Source organism: Rhinoraja longicauda, chromosome 18 (genome assembly GCF_053455715.1).
Source record: "Rhinoraja longicauda isolate Sanriku21f chromosome 18, sRhiLon1.1, whole genome shotgun sequence".
Lineage (NCBI taxonomy): Eukaryota > Metazoa > Chordata > Chondrichthyes > Rajiformes > Arhynchobatidae > Rhinoraja > Rhinoraja longicauda.
In genome coordinates, this window is record NC_135970.1 from 7,692,815 (window position 1) to 7,718,280 (window position 25,466).

At 48.4% G+C, this 25,466-nt stretch overlaps 1 protein-coding gene across 1 annotated transcript in view; it reads right to left on the reverse strand.

The window, feature by feature from the left end:
- Window positions 1–8,264: 8,264 nt before the first annotated feature.
- LOC144602058 (astacin-like metalloendopeptidase) overlaps window positions 8,265–25,466 on the reverse strand; it is a 131,967-nt gene continuing 114,765 nt past the window's right edge. The window contains exon 15 of the mRNA XM_078414740.1: window positions 8,265–9,558. Within this exon, the coding sequence (XP_078270866.1) occupies window positions 9,434–9,558 (125 nt within the window). The 3' untranslated portion in view covers window positions 8,265–9,433. The remainder of the gene's footprint in view (window positions 9,559–25,466) is intronic.

Below are 25,466 nucleotides of genomic sequence, written 5' to 3' on the forward strand. Positions count from 1 at the left end.
GGACAGGCGAGCGGCAAGGCAAGCGGCGAGGCCAGGCCAGGCCAGGTGAGCAGTGAGGCGAGGCCAGGCGAGTGGCACGACCGAGCAAGGTGAGGCGAGTGGCGGGACGAGCGGCGAGGCAAGCCCAGGCGTGGTTGGACGAATGACAATGCGAGGCCGGGCGCTTACGGTCCCGGGGGACTTCATCCCAACGGCACATGAACATCATGAACTTCCCACGACCGTGCTGATGCGCCTCCATGAGGTGGGCATGCAGTCTCCAGTCCCAACGTCCTGCCACGGACTCACCACCACGTACGTCCCACCCGCCCTCCAGGACTGCCAGTACGTTTTCCTTCGCCATGATTCCCACTGTACGCCACTGCAAAGGCCTTACGAGGGACAAGGTACTGCAACACGGTGCCACGACTTTTGACATCAACATGGGTAGCAGACACGAGACTGTCTCCGTGGACGTCTTAAGCTGACACACTTGGACATTGACCAACCAGTGCAGGTGGCACAACCCTGCCACAGAGGGCATCCACCATCACGACTGCACCCGCTCTCAACTCTGCCAGCTGCGACCCCGGACACATGTATATGAGATCAGGCTGCCTCACTCGTCAACCTAACCGCGTCCATTACTCCGGTTCTGGGGGGGATGTCATGTGGTGGGCTGAGCAATTTTCGTTTTAAACCTTCGTCTGTCCGGCTCGAACTCTCGCGTGGACTGGGCGTGATCTGGGCCGATCAATCACGGGGTCCGGGGAGCGGGCCGTCATGTGTGGGCGGAGAAAAATAAATTGCGGTTAGAATTTGAACTCGGGGATGCGCGTGTGAGCGACGGAGCTGTATCAGTTAATTATTAAACGGAGTGTTTACACAACGCGTGGACCTCTACAGTACCTTAATTGATACACGAGACAATAAAAGACCTTTGAACCTTCTATGGTTAGGAATATGGTGTTGAAGGCAGAGCTTTAACCCATACACAGGAGTCTGACATATGTGATCTTGTTTATCCATATATGGATATTATCCATACACCGATATGTATAGGTAAAAATGAGGTGCCAATCTGCTAACACCGCAACATACAATGCACGCCATACAAGATAGGACGGGACAGTTTTGTGCACCGTCCATTTATACCAATGCTGCGCCAATTCCATTTTATTTTCCCCCCAATTCCATCAACACCCCCCTGGGGTAATTTACAATGGACAATTAACTTACTGACCTGCACATCTTTGGGATGTGGGAGGAAACCCGAGCACCCATAGGGAACCCACATGGGTCATGTGCAGAATATGTAAACTCTATTTAGGCAGCACCGCAGATGAGGATTAAATCCAACACACTGGAACTGAGGAGCAGCAGTTCTATTAGCTATACCATTGTGCCACCTTGGAAAAGGTAACATGCAATAAAGTGAACTACATGATCCCATTCTCAACACCTGGATCAATGAAAAATCCTATTAACTTGTCAGTGGGACAGGATCCCGGCATTATTTAATGCTTTCGCCAACATTCTCTACTTAGCCAACAATACCTAATATCTCATTTGCATATGTGAACTCAATACTCATAAAATGGCTTTCATGCCTGCCTATGTAACGGAGATCGTGGGCATTCAAACTACTCTGTTTTATCCAAGGTACAAACAATCATGCTTTGTGGTAAGGAGATAAAAGAACTAAGAGGCAAAAGGTGTAAATTGCAGTTCGGGTAGAGATCATACAGAAGGCCTGAGACGGAATAGGTAAAATTGCCAGTGTGTAGGGGAGTGGGATAGAAGTGGGTAGGTGACAGGTGGAACCAGATAGGGAGGTTCTGGTGGAACCAGGTACGGGAGATGTGCAAGGAGAACAAAAGGAGGAAGACAGACGAGTGTGCGTTACAGCCATGGACTGGGTTGCCTGAAACTGTGTTGCTATCATTGGGCTTTAAACGGCTCGTCTGAACTTTGAGGTCCCGCGAAGAAACACGTTTGCAACCACTGGCCGAGCAAAACGAGATGGGACCAATGTGTTAACACGCGGCCAGCTGCTCAGACACGAGGCTCAGCCCCAGGCTAACGGAGCTCCAGCCCGGGCCCAGAGTAGCATATCACTAGCTGCGGCGTCCGTAAGGGAGGGACGGGATATAAAGGACCTGGAACCCCCCCCCCCCCCCCCCCCCCCCTCCCTCCTCCTCTCCCTCCGGCCGCTGACGAGCCGACGGCTCTCTCTGGTTGCAACGGCATCGAGTCAGCCACGGGCCTTGGGACGGGCAGTCCACCCGCGGCACCATCTCCCGCTGCACCGATTTCAATGGCGCTGCCCTCCTTACCGATGGCGCTTCGCCAACATCCAGAACCTTCCTTCCCTCCCTCCTGCCAAGAGGATCCACCCCTCTCCCGTCATGCACGCGCCCTCAACGCCTACCGCGCTCATCCACCTCGTGCCGCGGCGCACGCGCCCTGGTGGCGTCTTCGAGCCGATCCACCCGCTGCTGCCGCCGGTGCGCGCGCTCCTTTCAAATTGCCTCCCCCGACATCGTCGCCATCGTCCAACTGCCTCCCCTCCGGCGCGCGCCGAGCCCGAGAGCAGCGCTCGGCCCTCCTCACACTCGCTGGGCAGAGGTGTGCCCTCCCTCTCACAGCATCAGAAAAAACGTCTCAACGAAAGCAAATTAAGAATTTCACTTTTCACGACAATAAAAAGATGTAGACACTGGAAATAGACACAAAAGGCTTGAGTAACTCAGCGGGACAGGTAGCATCTCTGGAGAGAAGGAATGGGTGACGTTTCGGGTCGAGACCCTTCAGACTGGTTAGGGATAAGGAAAACGAGAGATATAGATGATGATGTGGAGAGATAAAGAACAATGAATGAAAGATATGCAAAAAAGTAACGATGATAAAGGGAACAGGCCATTGTAAGCTGTCGGGTGAAAATGAGAACCTAGTGCGACTTGGGTGGGGTGGGTTCGTGTAGATGGGCCATCTTGGTCAGCGTGGGTAAATTGGGCAGAAGGGTCTGTTTCCATGCTGTATGACCCTAAAATTAAAATGAACAAAGATAGCTATTTATGTTAAAGATAGCTATCCCAGTTCAAAGGTAGGACTATTTTTGGGATAAGCAAGACATGATGAGAACAGGAAAGCAGGCTCACAAAGGTGGACTTCTTGTCTATAAGAAGGATGAGGGAACTGTTATCAGGATCATCTTGTATAAATCAATAACTAATTATCACAATTCCCATTTAAAAACAGGATCTCGATGATTTATTGTGAAATTGTCGAATCTGTACATGACTATTGCAATCGGAATATATGATTTTGTAAGATTTTTAGGAACCAGAGCATTTCTGAGGTCTCTTAGGAGTCATTTCTAGTATATACTCAAATAAACAGACTTGTTAGAAAGATTCACTACTGCTGTATGAGACTTTCTTTGTGTGCTGTCCCAATCTGAGCCATAATTAAGAGGGCAACTGGGCCCCATGTGAAAGCAAATTCAGGGTGTCAGTCAAATGCACAAATTTCTCCAACAAGGTTATTTATCTGCAATTAATGCACATGCAAATAACATCTTGAAATCAGTCATGGAGTCATACAGTGTGGAAATATGACTTTCGGCCCAACTTGCCCACACCAATCAACGTCCCATCTACACTAATCCCTCCTGCCTGTGTTGGCCCATATCCCTCTAAACTTATCTTATCCATGTACCTGTCTAAATGTTTCTTAAATGTTATGCTTCATTTGATGTGTACAAATATTCAAATATTAAAATGTTAAGTCATGCTAGGAAGTATGTTGAATACAATGTACACATGTTGAATTCATTACATGCAAATCAAGATGTGGCTGGAGTCAACATTTTGCAAGCAGCATGCAGGAGTTCACTTATATGTACATCTTCAATACAATTATATATTGCAATGTATGGTAGGTTTAAAAAAGTAAATATCTTTCCTTTTTTAGAATGGTTAATTTGTGTGGTATATATTTCCTTCATATTAGTGTTGGGTATAATTGTTATTTTAAGATTGGTGTAGTTGCTGTCAATTTAAGTATGCCATGTGATTAATAATTATATGCTATGTAATTAATAATTGCTACATTGTATACACTTGCTCTGAAACTCAGTTGGGGACCGACTGCCATAATAGTTGTATTTACATGAGGCACCAAGTCTGAGTGAGTTAGAGTGACAGCTGTTTCAGGCATGAGCTCAGAATCCACAATACACCATAACCATTTTTATCTCTCCCCCTCAATCCCCGGTCACTTCTTCTGTTTTTTCTTTGTCGCACCTGACCATCAAGGCTGAGTAGGTGAAGGTGTATGCCAGCCAGTTGCGCGGAGTACTCTATCTAGCAAGATGCAAGAGAAAAAATTTAGACGATCTAACAATAAAGTATTATCGTATCATATCGTATATCTTCAACCTGAACCTGGAGAGGGTGGAGAGAGCCTGCCTAGTACCTTTACCAAAGAGGACGCTTCCCAGCTCCTCCAATGACTACAGACGAGTGACGCTGACCTCACACGTCATGAAGTCCCTGGAGGGCCTGGTGCTCACTCACCTGCGACCCCTGGTAAAACCCTACCTGGACTCCTTGCAGTTCTCTTATCAAACAAAGATGGGGTAGAATCAAAATGCTGGAGTAACTCAGCAGGTCAGGCAGCATCTCAGGAGAGAAGGAATGGGTGACGTTTCGGGTCGATACCCTTCTTCAGTGACGTCAGGGGAGGGGGCAGGACAAAGACAGGGTGTAGTAGGAGACAGGAAAACAGTGGGAGAACTGGGAAAGGGAGGGGAAGGAGAGTGACAGAGGAACTATTTAAAGTTGAAGAAGTCATTGTTCATACCGCTCGGGTGTAGGCTGCCCAAGTGAAATATGAGATGCTGTTCCTCCAATTTGCGCTGGGCCTCACTATGACAATGGAGGAGGCCCATGACAGAAAGGTCAGACTGGGAGCGGGAGTTGAAGTGCTGAGCCACCGGGAGATCAGGTTGGTTAAGGCGGACTGAGCGAATGCTGCCTGACCCGCTGAGCTACTCCAGCATTTTGTGTCTACCTTCAATTTGATCCAGCATCTGCAGTTATTTTCCTAAACAAAGATGGGGGTTGAGGACACCATCGTCCACCTGCTCCATCGTTCCTATGCTCACCTGGATAAGCCGGGAGCAGTGAGAGTCATGTTTTTTTACTTCACCAGTGCTTTCCGGCCTGCATCGCTAGGGAGCAAACTGATGAAGATGTGGGTGCACCCTCCATTGGTGCCCTGGATCACCAACTACCTGACTGGACGACCACAATATGTCAGGCTATAGAACTGTATCTTGGCAGTGAGCAACACAGGGGCCCCACAGGGGGTCAGTCCTCTCCCCCTTCCTGTTCACCATCTACACCTCAGACTTCAGATATAACTTGGACTCCTGTCACCTGCAGAAGTTTTCAGATGACTCTGCAATTGTGGGCTGCATCAGTGAGGGTGTAGGGAAGCTCAATACAGAGGTGTAGTCAACGACTTTGTTGAGTGGAGTGGGCTGAATCACCTGCAACTCAACACACAAGGGTGGTGGACTTTAGGAGGAGAGGAACACCCCTGTCTCCAACAATGGTGTGGATGGGCAGTTTACCAGGATTACAAATACCTTGGAGTGTACCTGGACAGTAAACTGGTCCAGAAACGCTGAGGCCCTGTACAAGAAGGGACAGAGCTGCCTTTACTTTTTGAGAAGGCTCTGCTCCTTCAACGTCTGCAGTAAGATGCTACCAATTGGTGGTAGCCAGTGCCATCTTCTTTGCTGTCATGTGCTGAGACAGCAGGGAGAAGGCCGCGGTCGCCAATAGGATTAACAAACTCATCAAGAAGGCTGGCTCCGTCCTGGAGGGGAGGATGCTCCTCAAACTGCGGAGCATCTTGGACAACACAGCTCACCCCCTCCATGACACACTGGTCAACCTGAGGAGTACCTTCAGCAACAGACTGGTTCCACCAAGACGTAGTACAGAACGCCACAGGAAATTCTTCCCTGTGGCTATGAAAATGTACAACTCCTCCCCCTTCTGTCGTGGGGTAGACTGACTCCCCCCCCCCCCCCCCTCCCCAATCTATGCACATTCCCAATCGTTTACACTCGTCACTTTAATTTCATGTTTCATGTATTTTGTATTTTATGACAGTTGGCAGATCAATTTCCCTCTTGGGATAAATAAAGTTCTATCGTATCATTAGTATCTTCATTCTCGCCTGTCTTTTGCCCTATTTCCCTTTTCTATATTCCGCCATTTCCCAGCCCCTCCTACCTCTACCTTTCTCTGTATCTCTAACTTTTTCAATTTTCGCCGAAACTTAAGTTATGTCCATCGATGATGCATGATTTGCGGAATATTTCCAGTATCTTTTGTTTTAATTTCAAATTGCTAACCAGTATTTTGCTTTGCAATGTGCAAGTTGGCCCAATTTAGAAGCAGCTATGATTATCCATTTAAGTGTTCACCTGGATAAATTCAAAGATGCTTACTTGGGGCATGGAACACTACCTTCATCCATGGCTTATGATCACCCAAAATACCTGTGCACATAAGTTTAATGAGATTTATGCTCAGATAATAGGAAACCTTGAGCATCACCCTTAAGCCCTGGAGGATTTCTTTCTCAGTAAATTCAGGAGCCTTCCTTCAATGAGCCCTAGCCAGGATCTTGTAAATACCTGGCAGAAATTCTGCACATCACCTGGGTGTGCAGAACACAGATTAGCAAAAAGTCACATGACTAGGCGAGGAACAAATGAAGCTATGGTAAGATTAGCAGAGGAAAATGCCTATCAGAGATGTTTAGATTATACAGTTTTTCTGAACAGCTTGATCACTTTTCAGTAAAAATAAAACTGGCAATTAATCATGGTCTTGATAAGCCCAGCTCCAACCCTCCATCACACTTTCTGTAACACTAAACATTCAGCCAACTTTTCCATAAATTCCCCATAACAAATCAAGCTGAGATGTTCTATAAACACTGCATATCAAGATGATTGAAGTGTTATATCTTGTAATGTGCATTCTAAAGCAGTTAATTTACTTTAAATCATTGTGTATCCAAGTGTCAATACCCAGGTCTAATTTAAAATAAAATGATAGTTGCTCAATCCATTACTTTTACAAGATGCTCTGTCAGCGGCTTCACAAAAGTGCAATGAGGCAGTGGCGGATAACATGTAGACCCTACACATGGGCACTCTCCTCTGGTACTGTGAGGCTGTAAGGACATAGCTGGAGACCAGTTGGTGAGACCATTTAGAGTATTGTGTTCAGTTCTGGGCACCATGTTTTTGGAAAGATATTGTCAAGCTTGAAAGGGTTCAGAAAAGATATAGGAGGATGTTGCCAGGACTAAAGGGTGTGAGCTATAGGGAGAGGTTGAGTAGGCTGTGTCTCTATTTCATGGAGCATAGGAGGATGAGGGGAGATCTTCTAGAGGTATACAAAACCATGAGAGGAATAGATCGGGTAGATGCACAGTGTTTTCCCCATAGTAGGGGAATCGAGGACCAGAGGACATAGGTTCAAGGTGAAGGGGAAAAGATTTAATAGGAATCCGAGGGATAACTTTTTCACACAAAGTGTGGTGGGTGTATGGAACAAACTGCCAGAGAAAGTAGTTGAGGTTGGGACTATCCCATCGTTTAAGAAACAGTTAGAAAGGTACATGGATTGGACAGGTTCGGTGGGATATGGACCAAGCGCAGGCAAGTGGAACTAGTGTAGCTGGGACATTGTTGGCTGGTGTGGGCGAATTGGGCTGAAGGGCCTGTTTCCACACTGTATCACTCTATGACTCTAACTCAATGAAACACCAATGAAGGGAGGTGCCCACTTGATAACCCCAATGATATACTTGCATCTACAGGATTAGTTTTTTTTTTAAAGAGCTAATTAATATATTGGTAACTGGGTTTTTTTGCACATGGAGTCATTTATTGTAAGTTGGTGTATTTGGTTAGATAATACTTTGGTTTGGGGCTTGGTTTTCTTCGTTAAATGCTTATCCAGGAGTTATCACACAAGTATTTTGTGTTTTAATTGTAATTTAATTATGTGCACTCCAGATGAGATTAATGGGATAAATTATATTTTTTCATTTATCTTTTATATTTACAAAGCAAAATCTGCTTGAAGTCTTACTTTATTAAAATAACATTTGATGACAATTAATTTCATGTAAATATTACATTGGGTGAACAGGCATAGTGCGAATAGTAAAAATAATATTACCTCGATTAACAAACTAAAATTAATGATTTGATTCTAAACAATAAAGTCCTTGGAGTTAATCACCATGTTCAGTTTGGAGTCAAAGCCACTTGAAAAAAATGATCATTGACCTCCCCTTTCCTCAGCAGTCAACAATAAAATAACTTAAAAACATATAGGTTAGAAAATCAGATGCATTATTGGTCACCAGTATATAGCATGGGCAGTGAATCCCTGGTTACTCCAACGTTTATTGTCAGACTATTTTATAATGCAGCCAGATGAAAATCTCAAATTGGAGCAGCTGACTGAAAGATCATGGTTGTTAATGTTGCAGTGAACTTTGTACGTCTGGGGTCACATTAGAGGCAGGTATCAGGACTGGGGCAGTGAAAGAAAGTCGAGGTTAGGAACTGGGGAGTTTACATGTTCCAGTCTGCAGTTCTTAGTTCAAAAGGCTGTTATTGAGGAGAACAGTATCAGCTGTTGGGGTAAGAGTTTGTGGGGAATAAATGGGTGGTAGTGGTGGTGGTAGTTGGGAATGCTAGTGATCATGTCAAAATGATGTCAAAATGAAGGGTGGTTAAATATGCCTGCAAGGCATTCTCTATCTTCTCTTAGCTCCATTCTTAGCTGGAATATATGTACTCGGGAGAAAACCTGTCTGGAATTGAGGTCTCTTATTAGTACCTGTGTATGGGCCAATGCCTGCTTATGTGAGGAAAATATATAACTTTTCACCTTTCTAGCATGCTTCCTGCCAGAGTTCTGGATCCTCAGAAGGCCAGCCAGTACCGTAAACATGAATGTTGGATAGCGGACTTTTGAGCAGTATTAACAATTTTTGTTTTCTATCTCGACTTATTAAAATGAAAGAAAACACAAGTAAATGAAAATAAGCAGGAATGACAAATATATTTGGCTCTAGGATGAAACAATTAATTAAGCAGATAAAGCGCAAGAATCTTTGTTCCATATTTACAAATTCCAGGTATTTTTCTCTGTTTGATTCAAAGAGTTAATTGTTTTGTTTAAATAGAAGAGACTGATGTAATGAAAATGTGATGTGCTTGTTCATTCATACCAGAACATTAATTCCAAATTTATCTTAAATGCTTTTGGATCATATGTATAATTTTAGTCGACTTTTGTACAAAACAGTTGGACAGAATTTCCACGGACAGATGGACAAAATTTTAGAAATAGGGAAAAATGCAGAAATAAAGGACTGCATAAGTTAGCAAGATGTGCGGCACTACTGCAAAAGTGTTCTTGCGATTCCCGTCATTCTTGTAAGTAATAACCACGGGAGGATTTTTATCTGCAAAAAGAAAGGAAAATAAAACGTTGTAGTGAGTTCAAACGAGCGATATTATCCAAATACTTTATTGTCGATAAAACCCGTGACAAATGCAACGTACTTACTCTTGGACTAACACTAACTTCGCTCGCTAATCTAATCTCCAACCTGAGTTTGGCGCCAGACACTTAAATACCTCGCGCTCCCGCACCACGTGACCCGTAAACCAATCCGAGGGTTCTAGACTACCTGGCCAGTCCGTATGCCCCTACATAAACCCCCCAGAACCCTCGAAACCATACCTCACGGGGGCCCGAACCTCCCGCCCGGAACGTGTACGGAGGGGGGAAACCGATACCGCCAGCGTGACAGGAGGCGGGGAGGACGCCGCCGCTGGAGGCAATGAGGGGTCACCTGGCGCGGAGGGTGCAGGCGACAGGGGGCACTTGATCGGCAATGGCAGCCCGGGCCCAACCATAGGCGGCGAGGGCCCGAGAGGTGGCAAACAGGGCGCCGCTGGTTGGACCAGTGGAGCGGCCACCGGCCGGCCCCGGCGCGGAGGCTGAGCCACCGACACGGGGAGGTCCTGGTCCAAATGGGCAGGCTTGAGCCGGGACACCGAAACGAGCTCCTGGCGATTTCCCACCTGCAAGGTGAAGGTGACAGTCCCTCTTTTCAGCACCTGGAACGGGCCCTGGTAAACCGGCCGAAGAGGGGGGCGGTGGGAATCCTTCCGAAGAAACACGAAATCACAGCCCCGCAAGTCAGACGGAACGTGAACTGCTGTGCTTCCGTGACTGGAGGTTGGGACTGGAGCCAGAGAACCCACCCGTGCCCGGAGGGACCCCAAAACTGACGTGACGGACGGTGGCAAGGCGGGAGTGGAAGGGAGAATGTCACCCGGCACCCGCAGGGGCGAACCGTAGACGAGCTTGGCCGAGGATGTGCCCAGCTCAGTCTTCGGGGCCGTACGAATGCCGAGGAGGACCCAAGGCAGTTGGTCAGCCCAATCGTGGCCGGTCAGGCAAGCACAGAGGGACGCCTTCAGCTGCCGATGGAAGCGCCCAACCATCCCGTTGGCTTGGGGATGATAGGCGGTGGTCTGCTGTAAGCGAGCACCATACAGCTGTGCCAGCACCGGCCCAGAGGGACGAGGTGAACTGGGCCCCCCGATCTGTGGTGATGATAGCCGGGACGCCGAAACGGGCCACCCAATGCAACGCCAGGGCCCGAGCACAGGAGGCCGCCGAGGTGTCCAACAACGGGAGCGCCTCCGGCCAACGCGTGAACCGATCAACCACCGTCAGCAGATGCGTATAACCCCCAGAATAGGGCAATGGACCCACCAAATCTACATGGATGTGGAAAAAACGGTCGGGGGGAACCTCGAATCTCTGGTATGGGGGCTGGACATGGCGATGAACTTTGGAGGTCTGGCACGGAATGCAGGCGCGTGCCCAGGCTGCCACCTGCTTCCGCAGGCCGTGCCAGACAAACCGGGCAGCCACCATGGCTGAAGTCGCCCTGATGGACGGGTGTGCCAAGCCATGAATGGCCTCAAAAACCTTACGCCGCAGGGCGGCCGGCACCACCGGGCGAGGGCGTGTAAGGGAAACATCACACCACAACTTGGTACCTGTGGGGCCACACGCCACCTGCTCCAAACGCAGTCCCGAGGCCGTGGAGGCGTACACCGCGGCAGTCCCTTCCAGGCGCTGAGCCTCCGCTAGCTCCTGGAAATCCACCTGTTTACCCACCACGGCTACGGAGGGAATGGCCGGCCGGGACAGTGCATCAGCAACGGCATTAAGCCTACCCGCAATATGACGGACATCGGTGGTAAACTCCGAAATCAGGGTGAGGTGCCGCTGCTGGCGAGCCGACCACGGATCAGAAACCTTAGCAAAAGCGAATGTTAGAGGTTTGTGATCCACAAAAGGCCACAAAAGAACGGCCTTCCAAAAAATAACGGAAGTGGCGGACTGCTAAATAAAGGGCCAGGAGCTCCCTATCAAACGCACTGTACTTGAGCTCCGCTCGAGAGAGCTGCCTGCTGAAAAACGCCAGGGGCTGCCAGTAACCGTCGACCTGCTGCTCCAAAACCCCACCCACCGCCACGTCTGAGGCGTCCACCGTCAGAGCCGTGGGGGTGGAGGAGCGCGGGTGTACGAGCATGGTGGCATTGGCGAGGGCCTGTTTGACCGCGACAAAAGCCGTCTCTGCAGCTGCGGACCATACCAACTCAGCGGGGTTACCCGCGAGACATTGAAAAAGGGGACGCATGACCCGAGCTGCTGCAGGCACGAACCGATGATAAAAGTTCACCATGCCCACGAATTCCTGCAAGCCCTTGATGGTAGTAGGGCGAGGGAAAGAGCGGACCGCGTCCACCTTAGCTGGCAAAGGAGTGGCACCGGCCGGAGTAACCCGGTGACCCAAAAAATCCACCGCTGACAGGCCGAATTGGCATTTGTCCGGATGGAGAATCAGGCCGTGATCTTGCAGCCTCTGGAACACCGTGCGGAGGTGGACCAAGTGCTCCTGGACCGAACGGCTGGCAATCAAAATATCATCAAGGTAAATAAACACAAACGGCAACCCTCGACCCACCCGGTCCATCAGACGCTGGAATGCCTGAGCTGCATTTTTAAGGCCGAAAGGCAAACGCAACCACTCAAACAACCCGAACGGAGTAATGGTAGCCGTTTTTGGAATGTCCGGCGGATGGACCGGGATCTGATGATATCCCCGCACTAAATCAATTTTTGAAAAAATTGTAGCCACCTCTAGGCTAGCTGAGAAGTCCTGAATGTGCGGAATCGGGTAGCGGTCCGGCCGCGTTGCCGCGTTGAGTCGACGGAAATCCCCACATGGTCTCCACCCCCCAGACGCTTTGGAAACCATATGCAAGGGGGAGGCCCACGGACTACTGGAAGGCCGAATAATTCCCAGCCTCTCTAAGTTTAGGAACTCCTCTCGAGCCATGGCCAGCTTGCCGGGTGGGAGGCGCCGTGCCCGGGCAAAAACCGGCGGCCCCTCGGTCGGGATGAAATGAACAACCCCGTGCTTCTCGGAATGTGCATCGAAACGCTGGACGAGGAGCTGCGGGAAGTTGGCCAGGACCGCATCGAACTGACCGGGAGCCGTGGTAATGGCCTGGATCGCTGGCTTGGGTGGGGCGGCGCTTGTAGGAGCCTCCGGCCCGGTACCTCGGGGCCGTACACCAGCCGAGGGTTGCAGGCCTCTCCCGCGGACATCTGCGACCAAAGAAAACGCCCATAGGAAATCTGCACCCAAAATGGCCTGGCCAACATCCGCAACGATGAAATCCCAACGGTAGGTCCTGAACTCAAAAGACAGGGACATGGCCCTTTTACCGTAAGTACGGATGGTGCTACCATTCACTGCAATGAGGGGCGGGCCCTTCCCCCCGCCCAAACTTCGCAGTCATAGGGGGGCACAATACTCACGACCGCTCCCGTATCCAATAGAAAAACGATCCCGGTACTCTGATCTGTAGCGTAGAGGCGGCAATTGCGGCCAATCGAGACTGCCTCTACATTCGATCGGCCCAGGCATTTCCCGGAAACGAACACGGGGCTCTGCAGCTTCAGGCCTCACTGCCCCACCGCTGATGGAAAAAGCACCAGCCACGCCTATTCGGCCATGTTGTTCGAGCCCGCTGCCAATGAACAGGCGCCGCAGCCCTTTCTTGGCGGGCCGACTGCGAAATCGCGGCCGCTGTGTCGCTCTCCCGGCCGCTCCCCCGACTGCCGCTGGGCCTCGAGACCCGGTTAACCGAGCCGTCTCGGGTGTGCCGCTCCCTAACGAGCGTGTCGGCCTTCTCGGCGAACGCTACTGGATCTTCAAAAGAGACGTCCGCCAACACCAACCTGACGTCCTCAGGTAGCTTCTCCCGAAAGGCCGCTTCGAACACCATACACGGCTGATGGTCGCCCATCAAAGTCAACATCTCGGACATCAACTCCGACGGCAGCCGCTGCCCCAGCTCTGGCAAATGGAGGAACTTCAGAGCCCGCTGGATCTGGCTCCAGCCGAAAGTCCGCAGCAGGAGCCTCTTGAGCCCCACGTACTGCCCCGTTTGGGGTGGACTGGTCAGGTATTGACTGACTCGCGCAGCCACCTCCGCCTGCAGACAGCTCACCAGGTGGTGGTACTTCTCCTGGTCTTCCTCCACCCTTTTAAGATGGAACTGCGATTCTGCCTGCACAAACCACAGGTGCGGCTGATGGGCCCAGAACGGCGGTAGATGAATTTCACCTGCGCTCGCTCCCGCCTGCGACATGCTGCTGCTTCGATTATAACGTTCGAGGTCACCAATGTAGTGAGTCCAAACGAGCGATACTATCCAAAGACTTTATTGTCGATAAAACCCGTGACAAACGCAACGTACTTACTCTTGGACTAACACTAACTTCGCTCGCTAATCTAATCTCTAACCTGAGTTTGGTGCCAGACACTTAAATACCTCGCGCTCCCGCACCACGTGACCCGTAAACCAATCCGAGGGTTCTAGACTACCTGGCCAATCCGTATGCCCCTACAACGTAGTAATTCTCTAAAACTCCAATAACTAAATGATAGCACAGATATAACAAAAATCTTGCTAAAAATCTAAAACAAAAATACATTTTCTAGAATTATTGGCATACACTGCTGGGGCTGTACTTCAGTAGATATCCCTTCCTGCTGCCTTGTCTGCATTTGACTGGAGAGTCACTTGCAGGTCCCATTGGCAGACTCCTGAGGAACCAGGATATTTATTATCAACTGGTCTACGAAGATCTTCACTGTAACATATGATATCATGGGCACCCTATTGTTCTTATGGTCAACCATTCTTCAGTTTTCATCATAACAGTCACCAATTCACATTGTTAACTCTCTTTCTCCACAAATTCTACTTAACCTGCTGATTATTTCTAGAGTTTACTGTTCTTATTTCAGATTTCCAACATCTGCAGTTTTGTTAATTTTTGATTCCTGGTTGAATTTACTTGAACAGTGACTCTCAGTATGTGCCACAGCTATTATGCACCTGGATATTAAAAGATTCTATCTTACTGCCCTGAAATGAAAGGTAGACATATTATTGGTCTCCTTCCGATGCATACAGGCAATGAACTGAGTGAAGCATTAAATATATGCAAAAATCATGATAAAGACATGGCAGCACAAACTTGGCTAGTGCTGGATTCCACTTCGTGGTTGCGGAATTGTTCATCATGCTCACTGGATCCATTTTATTGAGCTATTTTGAGAATGTGACTCTTCTTGGAATCTATATACTAAAACTCTTGTTTGTTTGTTTGTTCCTGAACTACAGCCAAAATGGTACACCATGGCACAACAATTTTGGGCCCACCTTACTCATCATCGTCCCTTTGGTGCTAATGGAAGAAGTTTCATTGAAATCGGTGTTATATTTTTAAAGTTATTCACATTTTAATGTTTAAATCCATTTCCTAGGGAGGGAGAGGGTAGGGGGTGGAGGGAGTTGGGGCAGGGAGGGAGGGGGGAGGAGGGGGATTAAGGGGGGTTGAGGGGGATGGAGTGGGGGAGGGGATGGAGTGGGGGAGGGGAAGGGAGGGAAAGGGAGGGAGGAGGAGGGAGGATAAGGGGGGTTGAGGAGGATGGAGTCAGGAGGAGAGGAGGGAGGGGAGGGGGGAAGTGGGGGGGGGAGGGGAGGGGGGGGGGAGGAGAGGGTGCTGCACCAGGAGAGGTTTGGGCCCAACGGGTCAATGCAGGAGAGGTTTGGGCCCAACGGGTCTATTTGGTCTAGTAACATCTATATTAACATTAAAATGCACTGGGTCCCAAATATGGGTGTTAGAACATGCCTGCACATTGCCCATGAGATGTTTTCATTTGTGATAAAAAATACAACAAAGTTGGTAAGTTTTTCTTCAACAACATCCTTTGACAGAAAGTAGTAGTTCAATGATGGAGACTGAGCAATCCTCATGGAGTAAATCTATGACAGGCAAGGTCGTACGATCATAAGATCATAAGTGACAGGAGCAGAATTAGGCCATTCGGCCCATCAAGTCTACTCTGCCATTCATCGTGGCTGATCTATCTCCCCATCTCCCCCTCCTAACCCCATTCTCCTATCTTCTCCCCATAACCTCTGACACCTGTATTAATCAAGAATCTATCTATGTCTGCCTTAAATATATCCACTGACAGCCTCCACAGCCTTCCGTGGCAAAGAATTCCGCAGATTCACCACCCTCTGACTAAAGAAATTCCTCCTCATCTCCTTCCTAAAAGAACATCCTTTAATTCTGAGGCGATGACATCTAGACCTAGACTCTCCCATTAGTGGAAGCATCCTCTCCACGTCCACTTTATCCAAGCCTAGAAGTGAGATGGTCTTTCAATAGCAAAATATTTATTTTAATTACTGCATATAAAATTAAAGGCTGCATGTTACATTGTTCAACAAAGTATCATTGCACAAGTGTCAATAGAAGTGATTGCTGGTCAATTTTAATGCCAATCCTGGTTAAAGTAGCAGCCGTGTTCTTAACAGCCAATGGTGTCTGATTACTGCAGGGAGGTTAAAAGAAACATATTTTCCCTACACTGGTAGTTAACCAACTAACCTTTTTTTGTTTGTCAGTTTACTAATTCCCACTTGTCCTTGGGTTCCTGATGAAATTGCCTGATAAACTATTCAGCCCACGTAATGCAATTAGCTTTCCTGAATTAGTCACTCACAGTATATACAATTTGCATTATAGTACTATACTACACATTATAGTAGAACTTCCTGCACTTAGTGTAACACGTCACCTTCCCAATTCTCAAAGATTCAAAAAAGAGAATTGTAATGAAGTGATTAAACCAACGCTGTAATACAACACATGGCTTTTATTGCAACATTTACATCACAGGAGGTGCAGTACATTCCAGCTCCGAGCTGCTGCACCTACTGACTGACGCAGGCAAGTTCTTAATATATACAGCACATAATGGGCGGGACTACTACTAACAAACACTACGATTGGCTAGCATGCAATAGTTCATCTACATCTCTTCTTGTAGAAATAAAGAAACAACGGTAGCTTAAACACTGAACAACAAATGTAAAGAATATACTAGCAAAGTTACACAAAATCAACGGTACACAAAATTGCCATATCTAACGGGTGGCCTACAAACCCGTCCGGTCCTCGTGCGGTACGAGACCGCCTCACCTCCTTTCGTGGGAGAACAAGGGGAGGAGAGTGGGGACGCAACAGGCGACTTGACAGGACTAGTGGGAGACAACACGGGCGCGACAGGCACCGACCGACGCGGGGAACCCACGGCAGGAACAACGGTTGGTGGTGAATCAACGGTGGGAGCAAACACGAGATGCGGGGCGTCACGACTCGGAGACGCAGGACGCGGTTCCTTCACCGGAAGGATGTGTTGACGGTTGCGTCTGTAGATGGCCCCATCCACTTTGACCAGGTATGAACGTGGCTCCGTGGGAGGCCCGTAAATGTGTCCCAGCCATGCATGGCCCTTATCGGTTTGCAGACGAACCACTTGCCCACGTGCAAGAAGCGTGAGCGGCCTACTGGACCTGTCAAAAAACCGCTTCGGTGCGTCCCGGTGACGCTGTAGCTGCCGCTGCACCATGGGCGGAGACCGAACATGCGGCTGGAGCAGCTGCTGGGAGACAGGCAGGGGAGCACGGGTTTGGCGAGACATCAGACGCTGGGCTGGCGAACCTAGGACAGGATCTCGAGCAATGTTTCGTATATTGAGTAAGTCCAGGTATACGTCAGATTTGGCAAGGTAATCTCGTTCCATGAGCTGTTTCGCACTCCGGACGGCACGTTCAGCGAGCCCATTGGACTGCGGGAATTCGGGGCTGCTGGTAATGTGTTGGAAGTTCCATCGGTTAACAAAGTTCTTAAACGCTTGGCTGGTGAACTGCCTACCGTTGTCAGACTGAAGACGTGCAGGGGATCCATGTGTGGAGAGGTGCCGTTGCAACTTCTCGATCACAGCCTCCGAGGAAATGGTCCGCAGAAGGTCTATCTCGAACCATCCCGAGTAAGAGTCAACCAAAACCAGGTAGTGTTTCCCGCGCCACTCGAAGATGTCGGTAGCCAACGAGGACCATGGAAGAGACGGGACCGGTTGGGGCAGTAGGGGCTGCTTCTGTTGATGTGGTGCCAGGCTGTTGCAGACAGTGCACGTTTCGGTTCTTTCACGTATGTTTTTAGTCATCCCGGGCCAGTAAAACATGCTTTGCGCCCGTTGAAGGGTTGCCTCGGTGCCGGGGTGACCCCTGTGGACGTCGTTGTAGTATTCGTCCCGGAGTGCGGCTGGGACCACCGCTTTATGGCCCTTGACTATGATTCCGTCCTGGAGGACTAGTTCGTCGCGAACCAGGAAATAGGGGCGTATCTCAAACGAGGTATTTGATTGCTTGTGGGGCCAGCCGGCCCGTATGACTGTGGACAACAATTGTAAAGTCTCATCAGCAGCCGTGTGTTCGGCTAGGCGACGTAGAAGATCAGTCGGCACAAACGAGACCTTCATGACCGAGAACTCATCCTGTTCGGAGAGGTGCTGTTCATTGATTCTGCCCGGGGCTCTGGATAGCGTATCTGCTATGTGCATGTCTTTACCCCTCTTGTAGACGATCTGGAAATCAAACCGCTGCAGCTGCATTATCATCCGTTGCAACCGTGCAGGGGCAGCGTGAATCGACTTGTTTAAGATAGTGACCAGCGGCTGGTGGTCAGTCTCGATGCTAAAGGTCTTGCCAAAGATAAAGTCCTTGAATTTGGTGCAGGCGAAAACCACTGCGAGCAGCTCCTTTTCGATCTGCGCATAACGCTGCTCGGTATCAGTCAGAGTACGGGATGCATACGAGACGGGCTGGAAGCCGTCACCAGTCGTGGTCTGCAGGCACGCAGCGCCTAACCCGTACTGGGACGCATCGCAGGTGATGGTAACCGGTAGTGCCAGATCAAAATAGGAAAGGGTTGGGGCGCTAGCTAGCTGTAGCTTGAGGGTGTCAAAAGCCCTTTGGTGCTGCTGATACCAGGACCACGCCGTGTCTTTGTGTGTAAGTTCGCGCAGGGGGCAGATAATTCGCTAAGGTTGGGGATAAATTTCCCCAAGTAAGTGACCATGCCAAGGAATCGTTGTAAACCTACAACGTCAGTAGGAACCGGCAGTTCATTGATGGCTGCAGTTTTCAGTGGATCTGGTCGGAGACCGCTGCTGGTGAAAACATGTCCGACGTAAGTGACCTGAGGAACACGAAACCTGCACTTTAGTGGATTCAGTTTGAGATTAATGTCCATGGCGCCGTCGAGTACTCTCTTCAGATTAGCGTTGTGTTCAGCCAGGTCACGACCGTAGATAAGAATATCATCAACGATGATGGCGCACGGGTACTCTGCAAACAACTGTTCCATAGTACGTTGGAAAACTTCGCTGGCGGAGTTGATGCCGAAAGGCAACCTCAGAAACTTGAAACGGCCAAAAAGTGTGGCGAAAGTAGTGAGGTTGGATGAGTCCGGGTCAAATGGAATCTGCCAAAAAGAGCTTTTGGCATCCAGGACGGAAAATGCTGCTGCATTACCAATCTGTGCAATGACATCTTCTGTGGTTCGCATAGGGTAGTGAGGGCACTTGATAGCAGTATTAAGATCTCTGGGATTGATGCAGATGCGGATCTCCTGTTTGTTTTTCTTAGTTGCGACGACCATTGTGGAAACCCAATCAGACGGGTCAGCTACTTCAGCAATAACACCCATTGAGACCATGCGTTTGAGTTCATTGTATATTCTGTCACGCATGGCATGTGGAACCCAATGTGGCGCTCGGACCACAGGAGTGACGGCAGGATCCACAGTGATTCGATATGTGGCAGGCAGCGTTCCCAGTTTATCATCAAAGAGGTCTTTGTAATGCGACAGTAGCTGTTGAGTAGGCTCATCAGCGAGGCATAGGTTGTGGACCGCGTGGCCGAAAAACACCAGGCCTAGATCGCGGCATGCGTTGATACCGAGCAACGTCTCTGAATTTGATGCAACAATGTAAAACAGCAGGGTGCGGGTCTGCTCACCAACAGTGCACTTTAGAAGAACCTTTCCAAGTGGGTGCAGGATCTCTCCCCCATAAGCCCGAAGCGTTGAGGAGGCTTTATCAATATGCTCAGCAGCGCGAATTTTGTCGAACGCAGTTACTGACATAACGTTGACCTTCGCACCCGTGTCTACCTTGGCGAGTAAAGGCCTGCTATTTACGAACACAGTTACTGCAGGGTCAAGTAGCTTGTTAGACGGAGGGAAGAGGGAATGAATAACTAAACTGCTATCTGCACTGACTGAGCAGAGCGCGGGGGACGAACCCTGTGAATCGTCATCAGCGAATTCCTGTTGAAGCAGGTGCAAACTGGTCTTGGGAACATTAGCAGTCGCACGAGAACGACAACACCTAGCGAAATGGTTCAACTTTTTACAGAAATTGCAAGTCTTTCCGGAAGCAGCACAGAACTGACGACCCTTCGCATGAACATAGTTGCAATTCAAACAGCGAGCATCAGGCGCGTTAGAGGGTCTGCGGGAGAAGTCTGTAAGGTTAACGCTATGCTGCTGGCGTGGGTTGAAATGGACAGGAACAGCATGGGAAGCAGTAATCTCCGAAATACGGCAGGAGTGGATAGCCTGGTCTAGGGTCAACTCAGTGTTGCGAAGCAGCACAGCTCTCAGTTGGTCATCAAGCATGCCCCCTACCAACTTATCTCGAACAAGTTCAACCGGTTCATCAGCCCGCTGGAAACGAGTATAGAACTTTGTTCTTTCAATTATATGGTTCGAAGGCATCTGACACAGTTCCCTGAATTTGTTTAATAGAACCGCAGGGTCATCTATAGTCTCGGCAGGAGTGATAACCTGGTCGCCGTCACCCACAACAGCAGGAGCAAAAACAAAGTTGTCAGCTCGGTTCATAGCCTCAGGACCCGCAAGGTTGAGTAAAATAGATGCACGCACATCAAGAGGGTCATTGCGATGAACGATGCGAGCATAATGAGTACAGTCACTCTCGAAAATGCGCCAACGTTCAGCAATGTCTAAATCAAAAACCAGAGGGTCCGGGCGACGGCACGAATTAGCCATAATGGAGAAAAAACAGGAGCAACTAAACAAAAAAATAAAACCCGATAAACACAGAGGAGTAGGTTCGAATCGACTGACACCATGTAATGAAGTGATTAAACCAACGCTGTAATACAACACATGGCTTTTATTGCAACACTTACATCACAGGAGGTGCAGTACATTCCAGCTCCGAGCTGCTGCACCTACTGACTGACGCAGGCAAGTTCTTAATATATACAGCACATAATGGGCGGGACTACTACTAACAAACACTACGATTGGCTAGCATGCAATAGCCCATCTACAAGAATTAATCAAATAAGCTATTTATTTATATAGAAACCTGACCTAATCTCAATAGAGCCTTAACCTAGACCTGATACTAGTATAAAGGTGGTTTTAAAATGTGTGCCACCATAGAGACTGGAATACAACATTCTAGGCTGACATTGCAGTGAAGGTGTATTACATGGCTGGAGGGAGTCCTATAATATCACCTTTCTGACATACAACATACCTTGGCAGAGTTAGGCAGCAGCATATATTGGCTGCAGTGCTTCCTACAACAGTGGCTACATTTTAAACGTACTTCATTGGCTCCAAAATGCTTTGAGGTCATGCAAGGATTGTGATAGTGTTATGGAAGAGTTTCTTCACTCAAGGACTGGTGCACTGGGATTGGGAAAATGTGACTTGTGGCTGCTATTCCTTAAGAAATAAATTCACGTAAAGAATCCCCAGATTGTGAATTAATTACTTTTACTTGTATTGTGGAACACTAAGGCATAATAGTGTTCAAACTCCGACTTACATCTGCCCTAATATAAAAATCAGCAAACTCAACTTTAAAGATGCCCCTTTGTTCCATGGCGACCAGAAAGCCATCCTTACCTTCATCCAGACACACTGGCAGAAGATGGGGGTGGAGCTGGTCTCCAGGAATAAGACACTGCAAAGTGTCAGAATGTCAGGCAATAAGAGGAGCAATTTGAGAAGAGGGGAGGGGAATACAGAACTGAAGGTGTTATATTTGAATGTATGCAGTATACAAAACAAGGTGGATATGCTTATAGTGCAGTTAGAAATTGGCAGGATCGACGTTGTGGGCATCACAGAATCATTGCTGAAAGAAGATCTGGGAGCTGAACATCAAAGTATACACATCCTATTGAAAAGACAGGCAGGTGGGCAGAGACGGTGCAGTGGCTCTAGCGGTAAGGAATGAAATTCAATCCTTCGCAAGAAATGACATAGGATCAGAAGATATAAAACCTTTGTGGGTAGACTTAAGAAACTGCAAGGGTAAAAAGACACTGATGGGAGATATATAAGCCTTCAAAGAGTAGCCAAGATGCAGGATAGAAATTACCTCAGGAGATAGAAAAGGCATGTAAGAATGGCAATGTGACAGTGGTTCAACGGTCCTTTATTGTCACATGTACCGAGGTACAGTGAAATTTGATTTACCAGTCATACCAAAAAAACAACAAGATACAAATACTACATAAAGATTAAACATGAACAGCCACCACAGCAACGTGTGAGAATCCCTAGGGCACACAGTATAAGCGGAGACCCACAGCCATCAGTTCAATGTCCGTGCCACACACGCTCTCTCACCGTGATGTGACCAGAGTTGTACCGACCGCTGTCACTCTCTCTGTAGTCCCTGTCCACCCGAATAGTTGGAATGTCGCCCACACTCACACTAGACTCTGGGATGTCCTCGCAGCGCGATGTCCCCGCAAACACCGGGATCACGGCACTCACAGCACTCCCTCCGAGTCCTCACCAGCACAGGCAACACGTCCATCTGGTTTTTCGGCGACTTCACATTCCCCACTGTGATGGAAGGCAAATCGGGGCAATCGAAACATCCACAATCGGGGCGATCGAAGCTCCCGCAGTTGGCGATTAAAGCCCCCGCATTGGGGCGGTCGAAACTCCTGTGGTTGGAACTCTCGAAGTCGATCCCTAACAAAGTGACCGCCAGCTCCACGATGTTAGGCCACAGTGCGGACGGAGATACGATACGGAAAAAGTCGCATCTCCGTCGAGGGAAGAGATAAAAAGTTTCCCCAACCCCCCCCCCTCCACCCAACCACCACACAATACAAAACTAAAGACACACGAAAACTAACAATTAAAATAGACTAATAACAACAAAAGAGGAAAGGGACAAGACAGACTGTTGGCGAGGCTGCCGCTTACCGCGCCACCCAATGGTCATGGAGGATTTCACTATGCAGGTGAACTGGAAAAAACAGGTACTGGATCCCAAGGGAAGGAATTTGTATAATGTCCAAGAGATGTTTTTTTAGAGTAGCTTGTGGTCAAGCCCACTATGGAAAGGGCAATTCTGGATTTGGTTTAGTGTAATGAACCAGATTTGATTAGGGAGTTTAAGATGAAGGAACCCCGAGGAAGAAGTGATCATAACATGATACTTCTTGTATCGAGCGGCACGGTGGCGCAGCGGTAGAGTTGCTGCCTTACAGCGAATGCAGCGCCGGAGACTCAGGTTCGATCCTGACTACGGGCGCCGTCTGTACGGAGTTTGTACGTTCTCCCTGTGACCTGCGTGGGTTTTCTCCGAGATCTTCGGTTTCCTTCCACACTCCAAAGATGTACAGGTAGGTAGGTTAATTTACTGGGTGGAATTTAGATCTAAAAAAAATCTAAATTCAACCTGCAGTTTGCTGGAGTTCAGAAGGATAAGGGGGAATCTCATTGAAACTTAATGAAAGGCCAAGATAGAGTGGATGTGGATGTTTCCATTAGTGGGAGAAGCTAGGAGTAGAGGGCACAGTCTCAGTATAAAAGTACAGACCATTAGAGTGGAGGTGAGGACATTTCTTTAGCCAAAGGTTGGTGAATCTGTGGAATGGCATTGGTGAGTGTAAATGTTCTGCTTTCCCTATGTACATGGGGATTGTTTCTCCTAACTCACGCTTCTTGGTGAAACACACCTTTCTAAAGAAAAAACATCATGGGCATTCAGCATAGAATCCTGCTCCCTACACGACAAAGATCTAGTCTTCCAGCTACAGCAAGGACACATTATACAGTGACAGGGCAGTGAAGCTCCCATGGATGGCAAGCACAATAAAGAAGCACTGGGGCATATTATGGAAATTGTAAATTGTTAGATAAATTTCATGTCTCTTTCTGTTAATTTGTTCCAAAAAGTAAGGGCTTTTACATTGAGATCTTTGCAAGGTTTATTTCAAATTTTAAACTTTATCACAAGTCAACTTTTTGCATAACATGTAAGGCTGACCCTGCTGTGAAGGACCTCTATGGCTGATGCACATGGATTGGGCAAGGCACAATTTTCTTCCATTGCATGAAAGTCAGAAGCCTAATTACACTCACAGGAGATGCAAGTTCACAGACTTTGACTCCTGGCAGTAGTGATAACTGGTCGTTGTAGAAATATGTTCAATGCAGCAGACGTCAATGAGTGCATGTCGTAAGAATCTACACTCTATTCAATGGTCCCATTAGGTGTCTAAATGGAGTATTCCACCTATACCACCGGCCATGCTCAATTGCTGATGGGACATACGAGTGCACCTGATGGCATCTCTGCTCCCATTTTTTCTGAACCTTTTCCTCCTACCCTTTCACTTACATTGCTGCATAATCTACTGGGTGTTCACCGTCTGTGTTGCTAGCTTGTTAAGCTGTGCTGTCAGACGCAGACATTGATGAATTGGGGCACCCTCCATTTAAGGTTGTGGATTCAGGGATAATGCCATGTTTGCCAGTGACCACACCAACACTCGCAGTAGGGTGAACTCATGTATGTTTTTTGTTTACAGTGTTAAGAAAGTCCAGGATGGCAAGGGTGCGCTGTCCCTCGGAATCAAGGTGCACGTGTGGCTGGTGATCTTGGGCTTGTCCCCTCAGCTCAGTCCTAGTCTCAAAGGAGGGAACATAGTGATCTCAGGCGTTCCAGAGAATCCGGAGAAGGCATTGGCAGACTCAGATTTATCTTGGTGTCTATACCTTGGGCTTGAACAGTCTGTGCTGGCATTCTCTGGATTATCCTGGTGGCTCAGTCTTTGCCTCTGTGTGTTGACGCAGTTCCTTGTTGTCTGTGCACAGAAAGAGGCACTGGCGTCTCAGGCTTGTCCCAGCCACTCGGTAAAGGCACTGGCTGTCTAGTGCTTCTTCCTGGCAGTCCAGTCTTCACAACACTGTGATGCTAGTGGTCTCGTGTTTGGCCCAGTGGCTCAATCTTCCTCAAAACTGCAACAGGTGAATATAGAATCTAAAATTTAGAATTTAGAAACTCCCTGCTCCTTCCTCAAATGCCTGGGATTAATAAGGACTAGGCTGATGAGGTTCAGGTGGCCAAACCAATGTCAGCTAATCGGACCCAGCTGTTATTAATGCTGGGGTTGGCCTCTCCTGGCCTGTCAAGCTAATGATAGGGATCAGAGTGGTCTCTGAGGGAGGGGGCGCTGTCACAGAGTGCAAAAGCACAGCTCTGGAGTAGTCCAGATAGCAAAACCTCATTTTGAAGATGCCAGTTAGAATTCCTATTAAGTTTAGTTTAGTTTATTGTCTTGTGTACCGAGGTACCGTGAAAAGCTTTTGTTGTGTGCTAACCAGTCAGCAGAAAGACAAAACATGATTACAATCGAGCCATTTACAGTGTGTAGATACATGATAAGGGAACAGCAAGGTAAAGCCAGCAAAGTCTGATCAAGGATAGTCTAAGGGGCACCAATGAGGTAGATAATAGTTCAGCACTGTTCTCTGTTGTGGTAGAATGATTCA